General features: G+C 30.5%; 1 protein-coding gene across 1 annotated transcript; it reads left to right on the top strand.

Annotated features, from left to right (window-relative positions):
- Window positions 1-9,229: 9,229 nt before the first annotated feature.
- LOC114295646 (abscisic acid receptor PYL8) lies at window positions 9,230-12,058 on the top strand. The gene is made up of 3 exons (XM_028239941.2): window positions 9,230-9,708; window positions 10,129-10,344; window positions 11,553-12,058. The coding sequence occupies exons 1-3, from the start codon at window positions 9,586-9,588 to the stop codon at window positions 11,769-11,771; spliced, it is 558 nt and encodes a 185-aa protein (XP_028095742.1). The 5' UTR covers window positions 9,230-9,585; the 3' UTR covers window positions 11,772-12,058.
- Window positions 12,059-15,626: the final 3,568 nt, after the last annotated feature.

Raw genomic sequence — 15,626 nt, 5'->3', positions numbered from 1 at the left:
CCTCCTCAGTTTTGCCCCTTCCTCCTAACCACTACCTCATCAAAGTCTAATTTTTGTTGTCTAGGTTTTCTAATTTTTGTTTTCACTATTTTTGCGCCTCTTTCATTACATAATGAGCTTTTCCTTTTTTGGTTTTTTTGTTTTCCCATTATGCCAGCTAATAGATCTGTAAAAATATTTTTATCTTCAACTCAAGCTGTGATGAGATCCTTAGGTGCCTTTGTTTTCTAATTTGATTTTGATTTGGTGTTTGTTTACAATTCCATTTTGGGTTTGTTTTTATACATCTGTATTCCTAGCATTGTTGTTTAGATCATAGGAGAGCTCCTTTATTTAGATTTGTATCTGTCTTCTTGCTTTTCTTTTCATTTTTTTCTTTCTTTTATTTATATTTTTATTCTTTGTTTTGGACTTTGTTGTTAACCATTTAGAGTGAAAAAAATTTTGGGTGAATATTTAGAGTGAACTCTGTTGCATTAATATCCTTAATTTGATTTTCTTGGGAAAATTGAATCTTTGAGGATTAAAAATGGAGTGTGAGGCTAACAGTGAGTTTAAGGACATATCAGATGTTGATAATTTACGCTTCATTTTGGTTGGGGAGTGCCTTTAGGCACAGGTCATTTGCTAGATTATTTTGATATATTCTTTTTTTTTTGGTAATGTCTTTTTCTCACAGAAACGCTAAGTTTTCTTTGTTTCTTATTTTTTGTTTTTGGTGAGATGCTGAGTTTTTTCTTTTGTCACAAAAGTTTTTTTTTATTTTTTATTTTTTAATTTTAAAAGAGGTTCAACAACCTTCAAACCGTTGACATCGCAGTTTTTTTAGTCCCAGGATAATTCTAGAATAAAATTCTTATCAACTGGTATGATTCTTGAAGCATTTTTATTTATTTAACAATTACAATATTAGTATGATTCAAGACTATAAAACACTTGATGCTTCATAATATTAGTATTGCTGTTAAACTTTTATTTGATCTTACCTATAGGTTGTGTTTTGTCAAGTTTATATGTGGCTTATAATTTTTTTGGCTTATTAAGAAAAAAATGTACATAAAGTAGAGAGATGATGTGACCTAAATAAGCCAATAATTCAATAAGATGGCTCATAAGCCACTTCCCAAAATAGCCCTTGGGTTACGAGTTTGGTTGATCCAGATGTTTTGGCTTTTGAAGATTTTGTGAATGATTTGATTTCTAGCTTTGTTATCCCTTTGGGGACTGAATTTTTGTATACTTGCATCATCTTGATGCTTTTTAATAAAGTCTACTTATTTATGAAGAAAAAAAATTATGCTGAAAGCTTCTCATGTTTGAATTTTGAATGCAACATTGTGGTCTTTTCTTAATTCCGACGTTGATCCATACTTAGGAACGTAGTAATAGGTGTAATATCAATTTTGCCATGGACTAATAGATTTGTCATGTCCATCAAAATAAAGAATTTAAAGTGTTGACATCGCAGTTTTTTTTTAGTCCCGGGATGGTTCTTCAATAAAATTCTTATCAACTGGTATGGTTCTTGAAGCATCTTTATTTATTTACCAATTAAAATATTAGTATGTTTCAAGACTACAAAGCACTTGATGCTTCATAATAGTAATATTGTTTTTAAACTTTTATTTGATGTTACCTGTAGGTTGTGTTGTGTCAAGTTTCTATTGTTACGCTTCTAATTATGTCAAAAGCTCCTCATGTTTGACTAATTGAATGCAACATTGTGGTCTTTTCTTAATTCTGACATTGATACATACTTAGTGATATGTGTAATATTAGTTTTTCCATGGACTACCAGATTTGTTATGTTCATGAAAAACGAAGAATTTAAATTTAGTGAGATGTCAAATTTGTTCCTACATGCAGTACTTTTTTTTTTGGGGGGGGTTTGCATATTCAAGATTTTTCTTCCAATGAACAGCTGGATAAGTGAATATTGACCCGAGGGCACAACAAGATGGTGGATTTGATGGCCATGGATCTCATGGATTTTTTTTTATTAATTTAAATACGTTCGTAATTTCTAAGCTTATTTCTTTTAATGGGATTAAGTGAGAAACATGGGATAATGTACTATTAATGATTGTGTAGGATCTTAGATTTTAAAGATTCAAGCAGTCTCATCACTGTCTAATGAAATCATGCATGATGTAGTCAATAATTTTTTTCAATTAACTTTTTCTTCAATGCCTATTTATTTAACATGCTTAATTATGCAATTTCTTATGTAGCTTTATGTGAACAAACTATAAAGGTTCTTCAGATTAGGAAAGTCAAAGGAATTGAACAAATCATTTATAATACTAATTCACAGACTGTAGTGGTGGATGCATTTAGTAATTCTTGAAGGCATTTGGAAGCATTGTCCTTTTTTTCTTTTTTCTTTTTTGACACTACGTAAAAGGAAGTGCAGGACTTTGTATTGATTTTCCTATTTAGTCCTATGATACTCCATTATAATTTTTTTTTGAAGGGAATAAACTGTTTATCTACAGTATACCTTCATACTTATGAAGGTGATGAACCTTGACTAGGTGTCATTTCTTTTTAATTTTAATGCAATAGTTTATTTTGCCTCTTAGCTTTTGTCGGCAATAGTCAATTTGGATTGTTTGGATTTTCTCAAATGTTACATTTTTTTAATGGTAATTTTTTTAAATGATTTTTTTTTAGCCTTCTATGAGGAATCACGTATTTTGATCACGAAAAAATTGTTTAAGTGCGAATGTGATAATTGTTGGTATTTAGTTTGATAATTGCAAGTAACTTGGGGAAGACACCGGTGCTTCTATCAAGAAGAGTTATGTTAGAAATTTTTTATGTTTAATTTCTCTTAATTCATAATTATTGGTTTTTCTGTTTCTTATAAATATTTTGAATGAGTTTTTGTATTATGATTTTTTTTAGCTGATTTTTTAAAGTCGAATTCAAGCGTTAGAGTGATTTTGGTACAGGTGACTTATTTGCATTAGAAACGTTATGGTTGTATTGCTTTTTTCTATGTGTGTTAATGGTTGGTCTGTCATTCCTCACTTGATGATTAGTTTTTTTTTTTTTTAATAGGCTATAATAATAATTCATTCACCATTCCTCTTATGTGTGAAGTATATCGTTTTCACTTGATTTGTTATAATTGAGTTCTATAGCGCAGTGAAATTGTTGTCATTCTGAATTGATTTATATTTTTTACTTTACATTTTACTATTTTGATTTGCAATATTACTGAACATTATAAATTTTATATGTTTATTCCTTAATTTGCATTAAGGTTAGGGGAAGTTGTTATTTTTAATTGAGTTTTGTAGAGCGTGCCGTACAAGTAAAATTGTTAAAAATTCTTTAAGAAGAATAAAAAAATGCTATGGACTCCATAAATTTTAACATGATACCTATAAATTATAACTATATTTTAATCCCAATATTATTTATACCGTGCCTTTAGGCATGGGCATACACTAGTATTCTATAACACTTTGGTACTGCTTGGATCACTCAAATAAAATTAGATTCGAATTGAAAGATCATTCCTTTACAATGATGAATTGTAGTTCTATATGCAATTTTTTATTTATTTTTTATTTTTGTAATTTTTCTAAAGAACCAAACATAAGAATGAGCATTTTGATAAAATAATTCATTGTTCAAAAGAAAAAAAAATTAAAAAAAGAAAAAAACAACAATGTGTAGGTATGTTTGAGAATATACTAAAATAATTAAAAAAACATTTTTTTTTTCTCTATATTTTTACAGTCTTTTTATAAAAAGTCAAAATACCAACTAAAATTGTTAGTTCTCAAAACAACTATTAGATGTGGTATATTCTATAACACTTAGGTAGTGTTTGGTTTACTCAAATAAAAGTAGATTGAAATTGAATAATCATTCTCTTATAACAATGAATTGTAATTCTATTTGCAAATTATTATTTTTTTTGTTATATAATTTTTCTAGTGAACCAAACATAAGAATGAACATTTTAATAGAATAATCATTTCATTCCAAGTTACTCTAATAAACCAAACATAATATTAGATATTAGTGGTATATGAGTCATAAATAAAAATGGTCCAATCAAATAATGTGCCTGTTTGGCAGAACTTAAAAGCAGTTTATTTCAGCTTTCAGCTTAATTTAAGCTATTTTGATGTGTTTGATTTAGCTTATAGCTTATAGCTTTTAGCTTTTTGGAAGTCAGAAATCAGCTTATTCTTTGAGTGGGGCAGGAGATTGCTTAATTTATAAGTTAGAAATCAGCTTATGTTTATAGTTATAAGCTATAAGCTGTTTAGGCATAAGCTATAAGTACTTTCCCACAGCTCTACCAAACAGGGCCAATAAGCATAACATTAATAAACAAAACTAAATCGTGAATGGCAGAATGACCAAATTACAGTTTAGACGGTTTGAAGAGGTTTTAATTTGTTAGTTGATTAGAAAATATTCTTAAACAATTATCACGTTGTTGGATAATATATAACACTAATTTGCATACTCTCTCCGTCCCAAAATATTAATTTGGGAAATCAATTTTTTTTTTTGTAGTACAATTATTACACTTCAAAAGTAATAAATTTCCAAAACTACCCTTGACTTTTTCTTGGGAACATCAATTGTCATAATTAATGAATTTAAAAGAATGACAAAATAGGAAATTCGTGTTATTTTAGTTCTTGATTTTTGAAAATGGACTAATTGTAACAACCTAGATTTTGAATTATTCTGTAAAATTTATACTAATATTATTTAATCACAGTTAGGAAAACATATGATTTATTTTGTATTATTATGTGTAATTTTGTAAAATAATATAATTAGTAAAAAAATTTAGGGGTCAAAGCATAAATATATAATAATAAATGCATATAAAAATCTAATTTGGCATTGAGTTATCAAATATGGAATTATAATACTAGTTGGGCCAAATTAAAATTAAAAATAGTGAATAAATAAATATAAAAGTAAGAATAAATAAATAAATAAATAATAATAATAATAATAGTAATGAGTGTGGTAATAAAATAAATAATTAATTTTCTGTTAGTATACAATAGAATATAATTTAATTATGAATTAATTTATTTATATAATTATATTAGAAAATCGAGTCAAAGTGTAATTACCTTAAACATTTATTAAAAATAAGCATAAATCTAATCAAATATGTGAGAAGATTCGCGCATGGCCCGTGTTGGCCGAATGTAGCTTTTCCCTCCCAATAATAGGGAGGAGTTGATCAACTTAGGGAAAGAAAGAAAAGGAAAAGAAGAGAGAAGGAAAGGAAAGGAAGAAAAGAGAAAAAAATAATGGAAGTCGAGAGGGTCTTTGATGGTGGAAAGAAAGAGTGGGATATTAAAGTTAAGGTGAGTTATATTATACTTTGAGTCACCATAATATATTTTAGGCATGTTTTGATTTACCATAATTTATTTTATATAAGTTGTATTTTATTAATTATATTAATATAAGTTATGTTTTATAAATATTTCAGTTATGTGGATTAATTTTTGAACTCTATTTGTTTAAAATGAAACATACGGATATGTTTGTTTATATTTTAAAGAATATTTGACTATAACCTTATAAACAATTATGTTTTGTAAGTACCACCACGGGAGTTCCACGCCTTGGGGGACTTAAATAACCATTGGTCTCGGTTTGGTCACTTTGTGGCCTCTGGCCTCTGTTGTCATGGATATATTGACCTATGTTCTGTGCGGAGCAAAGTACTGTGCGGAGATAAGTGCTACACTATTGTGGGAGCCACTTCAATAATCCGTACGAGTCACCTATTGAATCCGTACATCTATTCTGACTGCCACTCCTGTGACCTCTATTCTGTTCTGTTCTGTTCAGTACCGTGGTTATAGTTATTTATTTACATAATCTCAGTTTTGTTACTTAAATAATTATTTGTTCAGACTAAGTGATCTTAAATATTTTAGTTACATAATTATCCATAATTATTTTGTGTCCCTTATACTTTTGGCATAATATTTCTCACACTGCCATGTGCTTATAGCTGTTTACCAATTTTCAGAAAACAATGCAATTCAGAAATAGTTTTTGAAAAGTCTTAGGCGCGGGACTGCGGAATAGACACACACAGCACTTTTATGATATTTTTTATATGTAAATATCGACCTTTTTTGTCAATAAATTTTGTAATAAAAATAAAAACTCCGATAATTATTTTGGTACCCTCACTTGAATATTATTTTCGCTAGCGTTTATTTATTTGTTCAAGAATTAGTTGGAGGTAACTTCAGTTACTGACCATCACGATACTTAACCCTTGGGTACGGGGAGCGGGTCGTGACACTAATATTTTAGAACAATGAAAAATGGAATAAAAGACTAATATTTTGAGACAAATGGAGTAATATTTTTTTATATGTATAATACAAACTAATTTTACATAATTTATATATATATATATATATATATATTAATTTGTAACAAATTTCACATCTTAAATCTCTTTCATATTCTTCTTTACTTTGATATTAGATGTTAGAAAAATGTGTATTAACTATAGCGGGACCGAACGATTTTGAAGGTAGATTATAAATTTCGAAATTTAATCCACAATTAGCAGATAAATCGATTAAATTGGTGTGAAGTAGGTCAAGTTTGGCAAGTTGTCAAAAAGTCAAAAAGTTACTTAAAAAGTTAAAAAGTTATCATTATTCACCAAAAATCAAAAATTACGGCTGCATAACTCCCAATCCTAATTTTCTCCTACACACTAATTTATACAATTTTTTAATACACATTTTTCTATAAAAAGTCAAAAAGTTAACCCAAACATTCATATTTTTTTCTCAATTTTTTAGTCTAAAAAAAAAAGGTGCACTTATTTAAGACACCCCAAATAACCCCTTAGTATAGATTGGTGCGATTTTAACGGATTAAACGATATTTTGCACAACCCTATCTAAGGTTATGTGACTGGTGACGTGATCTTTTACATTTTAACGTTAGACAGGAGTTAACTATTAGAGTAAAATGAAAAAAAAAAAAAAAAAATTAGAAACTCTAAGAACCAAAGTGAGGGGAGAAAAATTTTAAGGGCGAATTACACTAACAGTCTTTAGAGTTTGAGACTTGTGTCATTTTGATATTTGACTTTTTAATTGCGACCTTGAATTTTGAATCTTGTTCCAAATAAGAACAATTAAAGACAATATTGCATAATTTTAAGGGCAAAATTGTCAATTTGATAAAATATAAATTAATTTGATAAAAATACATGTCAAAAAAATATTTTTTAAATTTTTAAAAATTATTTCTACCCACTAAATATAAAATTATGTAAAATTGATAAATATTTTAGATATTTATTTATTTTTCTTACCAAATTAATTTTCATTGAGTGTTTGATGAGGATCATGTAATGTGTGATTGTTTTTATTTTCATTAAATAAGTTTCTATTTTTTCAAAAGTCAAATGTAACGACAACTTTGATATCATTATTAAACCAAGTCATTAAATCAAAAAATCCAAAATTAAAAATATTTTATATATTAAACATATCATTACACATTAAAATCCTAACAACAAATCATTACATGATCATCATTCAAATACATAATAAAAATTAATTTCGTAAAATTAAATAAATAAATGTGTAAAAAATTTATCAATTTTAAATAATTTTATCTTTAATAGGTAGAAATAAAAAATATTTTTTTGATATTTATTTTTATCAAATTAAGTTATATTTTATCAAATTGATGATTTTGCTTTTGAAATTAAACAATAGCATTTTTAATTATTCTTATTTAGAATAAGATTCCAAATTCAAGGTCAAATATGTTACAATTGAAAAATTAATGATCAAAATGATGCAATTCGTAAACTATATAGACTGTTAATGTAATTTGCTCAAATTTAAAATACCAAAACGAGAAAATACTAAACCTTAAGGGGCAAAGTATAATTTACACCTACATTCACGGAAAAAGACAAAAACTGTTTATTTAACGGTGGGATATTTTACTGCTAGCAGTTTAACCGCAATAACTCCACCTAAAGGGCATTTTAGACATCATACTAACCGACAAAAAAAAGTGGCACAATCGTAAATCCACAAACCCCAGATGGCATATCCAAAACCAATTCAGGGACAATACTGTTAGCAAAGGCGATAAGAGTTTTTGCCAATTTGGTAACATTGAGTAATGATATAACCCATATATTTAACGTATACATTTATGCATTTAACGTGTAAATTTTTTTAAAAGAATTGAGCTATCAATTATTAAATGCGTAATTAATTAAAATATCAAACTCTCAATCATTAAGTATTTAATAAATTAAAAAATTAAGTTTTTAATCATTAAGTGCGCTCTCAATTAAGTGCATAATTAATTAAGAAAATGAGCTCTCAATCATTAGGAGTGTAACCAGTTAAAAAGTTGACATGAAATTTTTTTTTGAAAAATATTCAATATGTTTGATTTGAGTTTTTTGAATTAAGTTTTTAAAAATTAAGTTTTTTGGTTTTCGTATTTTTTTATTTTTAGTGAATATTTTTTAAATTTTAAATATTTTTTTTACTTTTTTAGATACACCTTACTTAAATGTATCTCAAAAGTAAAAAATTTGTAAAAAAATATTTTAAAAAATTAATAAATACATAAAAATATAAAAAATGTACTCAATTCTCATTTTTTTAATATATTTTTAGTATTTTGTGAATTTTTAAAAAGTTTTTTCACAATTTTTTTACTTTTTAAGTATATTTACGTTAGGTATGTCTAAACAATAAAAAAAAATTAAAATATTTTAAAAAAATAATAAAAACAAAAAAAAATGAAAAATAAGAGAGTAGAATTTTTTGAAAAATATTTTTTGAAAAACCTAACCAAGCAATTTCAAGAATTTTATTAAAATTTTTATTAAAGGTTTCATATGGTACGAGACTCATACTATCTGAGTTTTATGTGGGTCACACACACCCATATATGATATTTGTTAGAAATTTTAATAGAATTTTTAGAATGTCCAGCATTACTTTTTTTTTTTTGTCTCAAATATTTTTCGATAATAACAGATACAACGGGGTGTTTTATGAAATTGATAAAAAATTAATTTTTTGACCTTTTTTTTTTTTTATGGCTTTTAACCCCCCAAAAAAAACTAGATTTTTAGCAAAGAAACTGGTTTTTTTTAACTAAAAAAGTTGACTTTTTTTATTTAAAAAAATTAAAAAGTTGCAAAATTGATTTTTTTAACTAGTTGCCAGCAGACTCCAATATATACATACATGTAAATATATCTATCAATATTATATATATATAGAGATAGATAGAGAGAGAGAGAGAGAGAGAGAGAGAGAGAGAGGAATATCTGCAATATTATATTTAAGAGACGATGAGATGATACAGAGTTGAGGGGCTGTTTCTGGTAATGAAACTAGTATTATATGCTATGGCGGTGGGTTTGGGAGGGTAGTGAGTCAACTCTTGAGTCTGAAGAATCAAATCAAGCAGAGAAAAGTGTTCCTCTTCGGTGATCGGAGGCTTTTCCGGTGGTTGCCGTTGAGAGAGAGAGAGAGAGAGAGAGAGAGATTGGTTAGAGTCATGAACGCTGAAGGATTGAGCAGTGTAGAGAGAGAGTACATTCGGAAGCACCACAGGCACCAGCCTGCCTCGAATCAATGCAGTTCGGCTCTCGTCAAGCACATCAAAGCACCTGTTCATCTCGTATAAATCCCTCTCCATTTTTTTTCTCCTTTTTCCACATATATTTATATTTATGTGTATATGCATTTTCATCTCTGGTCCGATCGATTCATATGTGGATTTTGTTCAGATTCGATTGTGTTCGATGAAATTTCCACCAGAATATTGTTTAGATTTGTGATTTTTCAATGATTGTTGTAAATTTTTTTATTGTTTGACCATTTTTTTTTTCTCTCACTTCGATCCATATTACTTTCTTTTGATAAAACATAGGAAAAATCAGCAGAGAAATTGTGTTATATTTTGCATTGTTTTGCAAAATTCAAAACTTAGTTTTGTGTTAGTTTGCTTATTTATTTATATATTTAATTTGGGTGAAATCATTGTTCAATTACTTCGGAGCAATAATTTTTTCTTTTTTTTATTATTATTTATAATTAGGTTTGGTCTTTGGTGAGGAGATTTGATCAGCCGCAAAAGTATAAGCCTTTTGTAAGCAGGTGTGTTGTGCAGGGAAACCTTGAAATTGGTAGTCTTAGAGAAGTTGATGTTAAATCGGGGCTTCCTGCGACAACCAGCACCGAACGATTGGAGCTTCTTGATGATGAGGAGCATATCCTTAGCATGAGGATTGTTGGGGGCGATCACAGACTCAGGGTATGAAAATTTGAAAACTCTTTCTTCCTCTGGTTGCTCGCCTTATTGTGTTTTAGCTTCTTATCGCTCACCCCAATTAACGGATTACAGTTTTCCTTAATTACTAACTAGTTTTGATAAAAACAAATGACTCTACTATTGTTTTTTAACTAAATTCAAGCAAACCATTGAATGTGCTTAAAGATGCAAGTAACATGAGTTACCTAGGCTAGAAATTGCTTCATGATAGGCAAAATATGATTATGTAGTTGTTTGAACGATTTAGACAAGTTTCTGAATTTCATTATGGTATGGAATGCACAACATGATCTATCATTTACATTTCTGGATGGAATTATGGTTCCACTTGATATTGAATTGAATTCAGCCTTCTGTTGTGAAACATTATTAGCTGTTAAGAAATCAGCTGCAGTGCTGTCATCACCAATGCTCATTTTGTTTTGAATCGATGATAGATGAACTTGGATCATATTGTTATTCTATATCCTGCTAATTTATGAATTCTGTCTCCATAGCGGAGTTCCTTCTTTCCTTCATCTTAATATTCGAAAACAATGGAGTTCGTTACTTATCATTGTTTGTGTTCTTTAATGGAGAACAACCAAGGTGTGCTCCCATTTATGGTGCAATTTGTTCACTAGTCTTCAGGCTGCATTTTGTTAGATGGCCAAGGTTTCTCTTGTAGGCAGGAAAAATAATCTAACAAGTGGAACAGCTCGTAGTTTTGTGGATCACTTTCATCTACCTGCATTGTAGCACATGGTTGCTGCCATGACATTTAATACGGAAGTGGTAATAGTTTTCACTTATTGTTTTTCATCAGTTAAAAGGAAAAAAGTAAAACGAAGGCATTAGCTGGATGTTAAAGTGGATTGTCCGTGGCCTTTTCAGCTAAATGTGCTTCCTATATGCCGTGTGTACTAGACATACATTGGAATGCAACTTGTTATGCTAATTTAAACATACCTACACTTATAACAACTTTATTTGTTAAATTTTGTGCTTAGTTATTTTGGTGGGTTAGTTACATGAACCATGGCAAGTACACATTACCTAATTCCCCACGGGCACCACTCACACTAATTACCTACTGCAGCCTAACATTTTCTCTATTTCGCTTTTTGATTAGATATACAAGTGCTGCTACTGTCGGATAATATTTCTAAACCAGCTTGACAATGTTTGTTTTTCCTTAACATATTTTTCAGAACTACTCTTCAATCATTTCCATCCATACAGAAGTCATTGACGGAAGACCAGGGACTCTGGCAATAGAATCCTTTGTAGTAGATGTGCCCGAGGGGAACACCAAAGATGAGACCTGCTATTTTGTAGAAGCCTTGATTAAGTGCAACCTCAAATCACTTGCTGATGTGTCAGAGCGGTTGGCAGTGCAGGACAGGACTGAGCCCATTGATCGGATGTAGATATGGGGATAGGGATATGTGATGGAGGCTATGATTACCTTGGATGAAGCTTGTCCCTGGCTTTCAATTCGTGGAGGCTATGGAGGCAGACGGGTAGTGGCTGTTTTCTGCATTCCAGTTACTTTTGTGCTCTTTTTTTTTTTTTTTTTTTTTTCCGTTTGTTTGCTATGTTCCATGTCTTGGCTTTAAAATTATGCTGGACTTCATGATAATGAATCACAGCTTTATATAGGTTTCTAAACCCCACCATGAATCAACTATGAAAATGACAAACTGCATTTGCTTTCTATGTGATCTTGTTGGGTTTTGGCCATGGTGGTATGTCATGCTTTATAGGTGTACATATACATAGCAGAAAGAGTTGGTGTTTATAGAATTTTTTTTGTCTTTTTTTTGCAAGTTGTTGCTTCTGTTGCAGTTGATGAATTTGGGGTGAAGGTAAAACCTATAGGCTAGCTGTGTATCATTGTAGAGAAGGGAGGCTTGTATTTATTATTTATTAGTACTATAATTATCTTTGTCATATTATTTACAAGCCATTATGTGTTGAAAGAGACTACTTTATGGTTTGTGGGTTGTTGAAAATTCTGTTAAGGTATGACAAATACTTTGTGATCATGCTCATCACTGGTGATATTTTTCTTGTCCATCCTCTCAACCCCAGAGTATGTATCCTAACTAGATCTCTGTATTAGTACTTATAAACTGTATATTCTTTTATTTATTTTTATTTTTTATTGCTGTTAGCAAGAAAAATGACATAGGTTCAAAAAAAAAAAAAAGGGGGGGGAAGCAAGAAGGTCAACACCGCTGCTCTGATCTAGACCAGGTATCGTTGGTTGAAAGTTAAATAATCGAATTCTCCTTCAGGTTCAGTAGAAGAGATCGAAGCAAAGTCATCAATTTAAATAATCGAATTCTCCTTCAGGTTCAGTAGAAGAGATCGAAGCAAAGTCATCAATTTAACCATTCGCATGGTCTAACCTAGGACTGACCTCTTTTCCAAAATGAACTGAACCTCGATACCACATTCATCAAAGACATGCGCTGTCGTGATATATTTTCTATATATCAGAGGAACCCTAGTGTTTTCTGGAAAATGAAAATAAAAAACGAAAATGGAGCCAATGTCTGAATGTAAAATGTGGACTTCGTCTTGTGCAAATGTAAAATGCATGGCCGTCCCTTAAGTGCACCTTAAGGTTTTTGAAACTGTATGCAAATCAAGGTAATGCTCTCCTTGTTAGAGAAATTTTTTTATTTTTTGGAACTGTATGTAATTGGAGAGATTTACAACGAGTAATGTTAATTAGGAATTTCAAATATTTTACTAAATGTTCTACCTATGTGAGATATTTGGTACAAAATTTGATAAAACATTTGAGATACTTAACATTTTTAATTGACTATCAACAAGATCAATCATACCCTATTAAATCGCATTTCATTTGCCAACCTTTTGCCCCTCCAACTCCTCAAAACAAAACCAACCTTAAGACTAATCAAAGTAGAAGTTAGGACCAATATGTTTTTCAAGACCAAAAAAAATTTAAGTTGTGTTTGATAATCTAATTTAACACTTAAAATTGAATGTATTAAATAAAAAATTAATTATATGTATTTAATAATTACAATTAGGGTAAATTACACTTTACCTTCCTATGATTAGGTCAAAAAATACAAAAGTTTGATTTGTGACAAAGAATCCCCCTAAAATTATTACCAAAGTGCAAAAGTGAATGGGGAAGCTTCTATTTGCATCCCAAAAAGTAGGTTAGACATTTCAATTTAATGATATTTTTTTTATTAGTATTAAGTTCCTATTTAAAATGACCAAAAAAATACTTGACTTTAGAAAAAAATGTAAATAAAAATGTTTTGGACACCTCATTTATCATCGATGCCAATATTTCTTTTCTCTCTTCTCTTTCTACTTTTATCACTTTGCATCTTCATGCCCAACCCTATTTGCTTAATCCATCATTCTTGCATTCTATTTTGTATTGAAATTAACAATGGATAATAAATAAAACGTTTACAAGTAATATTGTATGAAGAAAGTAAGCTTTAATTGTTATTCATCGTTTTTCGTAGGTTGACTTTCCGAATTGATTCGGTACGGAGTATTCGGACAAACTTCACATGTTGGGAATTAAGTATCTAGACAAATATATTTTGTTTGATATTGAGTATCTATATGAAACAACTAAAACTGATTTTCTTGTGTTCAATACTGAGTATTTGAACAAACTTCACATAAAATATTCGGACAAATATATTTTATTCAGCACTAAGTATTCATGTGAAACAACAGGAACTTGGAATGGACGGATTGTGTAGAGCAGCATAGACCATCTGTCTTGGAATACCACTTCATCGTAGATGGACTCAGAATCTCTCTTCGTCGCTTGGAATTCCAGAGACCTCAAATGTGATTTTTGTTCCTTTGTTTATTGGTAATGGAGTATACAAAGTAGATTTATACAGGATTTTAGGATTTTTAGGGTTAGGATATGTATTATTTGGGGTGTCCAAACAAATAAATAAAATTTCAAATTTAGTATTGGGTGCTCAAAATAATAGGGTGCACAACTTTTTTTTGGAGTGCATATAGAAGCTCCCAATGAATGGTAATAACGAAAAAGTTAAAAAGACACAAATAACCCTCTTATTTCTCTTCATCTTCATTTTTATTTCTCTTCTCTTCTCTCCTCTCACCACCACTACCATCACCACCACCCCTTTCTTTTTTCTTTTTCTTTTTTGTTTATATTCATTTTATCTTCATCACAGAATGACCACCCATTACCAACAAACACCACCACTACTTGCATTTGTTTTATGATTCGATTTAGTAACAAACCCAACCCATGGAGTCGGACAATTAATGGAGTTTAAACCTCTAGTTCTTTGAAATAGCCATCTCCAATTTTGCATTTTCTCTGTTCTTCTAGTTGAATTTCCGTTCGCATCACCTCTTGCATCCACAGATTAACCACAATCTGAATATGTAAAACAGGGGTAGCAAGCTTCTAAGTTGTGAGGAAGGATGAAGCTTCTATGCTTGCCCCTATTTTTCATATTATCTATTCATCATTTCGTTCACAGTGCAGACCTTTTACTTTCCCACCTCGGCCTACGGTCGCAACTCCTCTTCTTTCTACCCATCCACGACCAATTTAATTTAGACTTCCCCTATCCTTCCCTACTCACTCTCACCCTCGTAGTTACAGCCTCTCTTCTCCTCCATTTGAGACTAGTGCATATCGTCTCCTCCCCCACTCATTTCCTTCATTACAAACCCTAGGGGTGTAAAAATAGCCCGGGCCAGAACCCAGCCTAAGACTCTGGGCTTGGGTCTAGACCGTCATTTTGAAGCCCGCCTAGCCTGCCTTGTGGCCTTACTCATCGGCCCGCTTAAGACCTACTCAAAACCCGGGCCACTAGAAGCCCAGCGTCATTTCTAATGGAAAAAAATAGAAAAAAAAAATTTAAATGTTCAGGCCTGTCCAAGGCCCGCCCAAGCCCGAGTTCAGGAATAGGCCCGCCGGCCTGAGGCCCGAATATCCCCTAGGCTTGGGCCTAATTTTCTAGCCTGTGATCTAGCTCGGCCCGACCCAAATTTTGGTTGGAGCCCATGTGGCCCAACATGGACCGGCTTGAACTCGGGCCCAGGTGAGCCAGGTCGGGCCAAATTTATACTCCTAACAGACCCTTCCCTCTCTCTCTTATCCTTCATCGGAAATAGACAAATGATTTAGGAAAGAATTGGTGCAAAAATATTTTGGGATAAAATTATTATTTTAAAAGATTAACAAATCAAATCCTTTAAAAGAAAAAAAAATCAATTTTTCG

Source organism: Camellia sinensis, chromosome 1 (genome assembly GCF_055761805.1).
Source record: "Camellia sinensis isolate YWXY chromosome 1, ASM5576180v1, whole genome shotgun sequence".
NCBI classification, from domain to species: domain Eukaryota; kingdom Viridiplantae; phylum Streptophyta; class Magnoliopsida; order Ericales; family Theaceae; genus Camellia; species Camellia sinensis.
Note: the sequence above shows the minus strand (reverse complement) of the source record. Positions and strands in the feature narration are given on the sequence as shown.